The sequence below is a fragment of the Eimeria mitis genome, genomic scaffold, assembly GCF_000499745.2.
Source record: "Eimeria mitis Houghton genomic scaffold, Emh_scaff239, whole genome shotgun sequence".
Lineage (NCBI taxonomy): Eukaryota > Apicomplexa > Conoidasida > Eucoccidiorida > Eimeriidae > Eimeria > Eimeria mitis.
Window position 1 is genome coordinate 23,334 of NW_013570725.1, and position 246 is coordinate 23,579.

The window sequence follows — 246 nt, forward strand, 5'->3', positions numbered from 1 at the left end:
GCAACAGCAGCAGCAGCAGCAATACACAGTGGCTGCAGCAGTTCACCTTTGAGCTGTCTATAGACGAAGCTCTTGCTGCCCTCTCAGCGCCAGACACAGCAGCAGCAGCTGCTGCTGCTGCCGGAAGCAGCAGCAGCACAATGGGATCTCTTGTTGCTGCTGCTGCTGCTGCTGCTGCAGCAGCAGCAGACACAGAATGCACGGAGACAGTCATTGCTCACTTTAGGCGCATCCGCTACCTCTTCC

General features: G+C 57.3%; 1 protein-coding gene across 1 annotated transcript in view; it reads left to right on the forward strand.

Moving 5' to 3' along the window:
* Nucleotides 1–246, forward strand: part of EMH_0004850 (uncharacterized protein) — a gene marked incomplete at both ends in the record, with an annotated part of 7,618 nt that overhangs the window by 7,217 nt on the left and 155 nt on the right. The window contains one exon of the mRNA XM_013496946.1: nucleotides 1–244. Coding sequence (XP_013352400.1) covers nucleotides 1–244 — 244 coding nt within the window. The remainder of the gene's footprint in view (nucleotides 245–246) is intronic.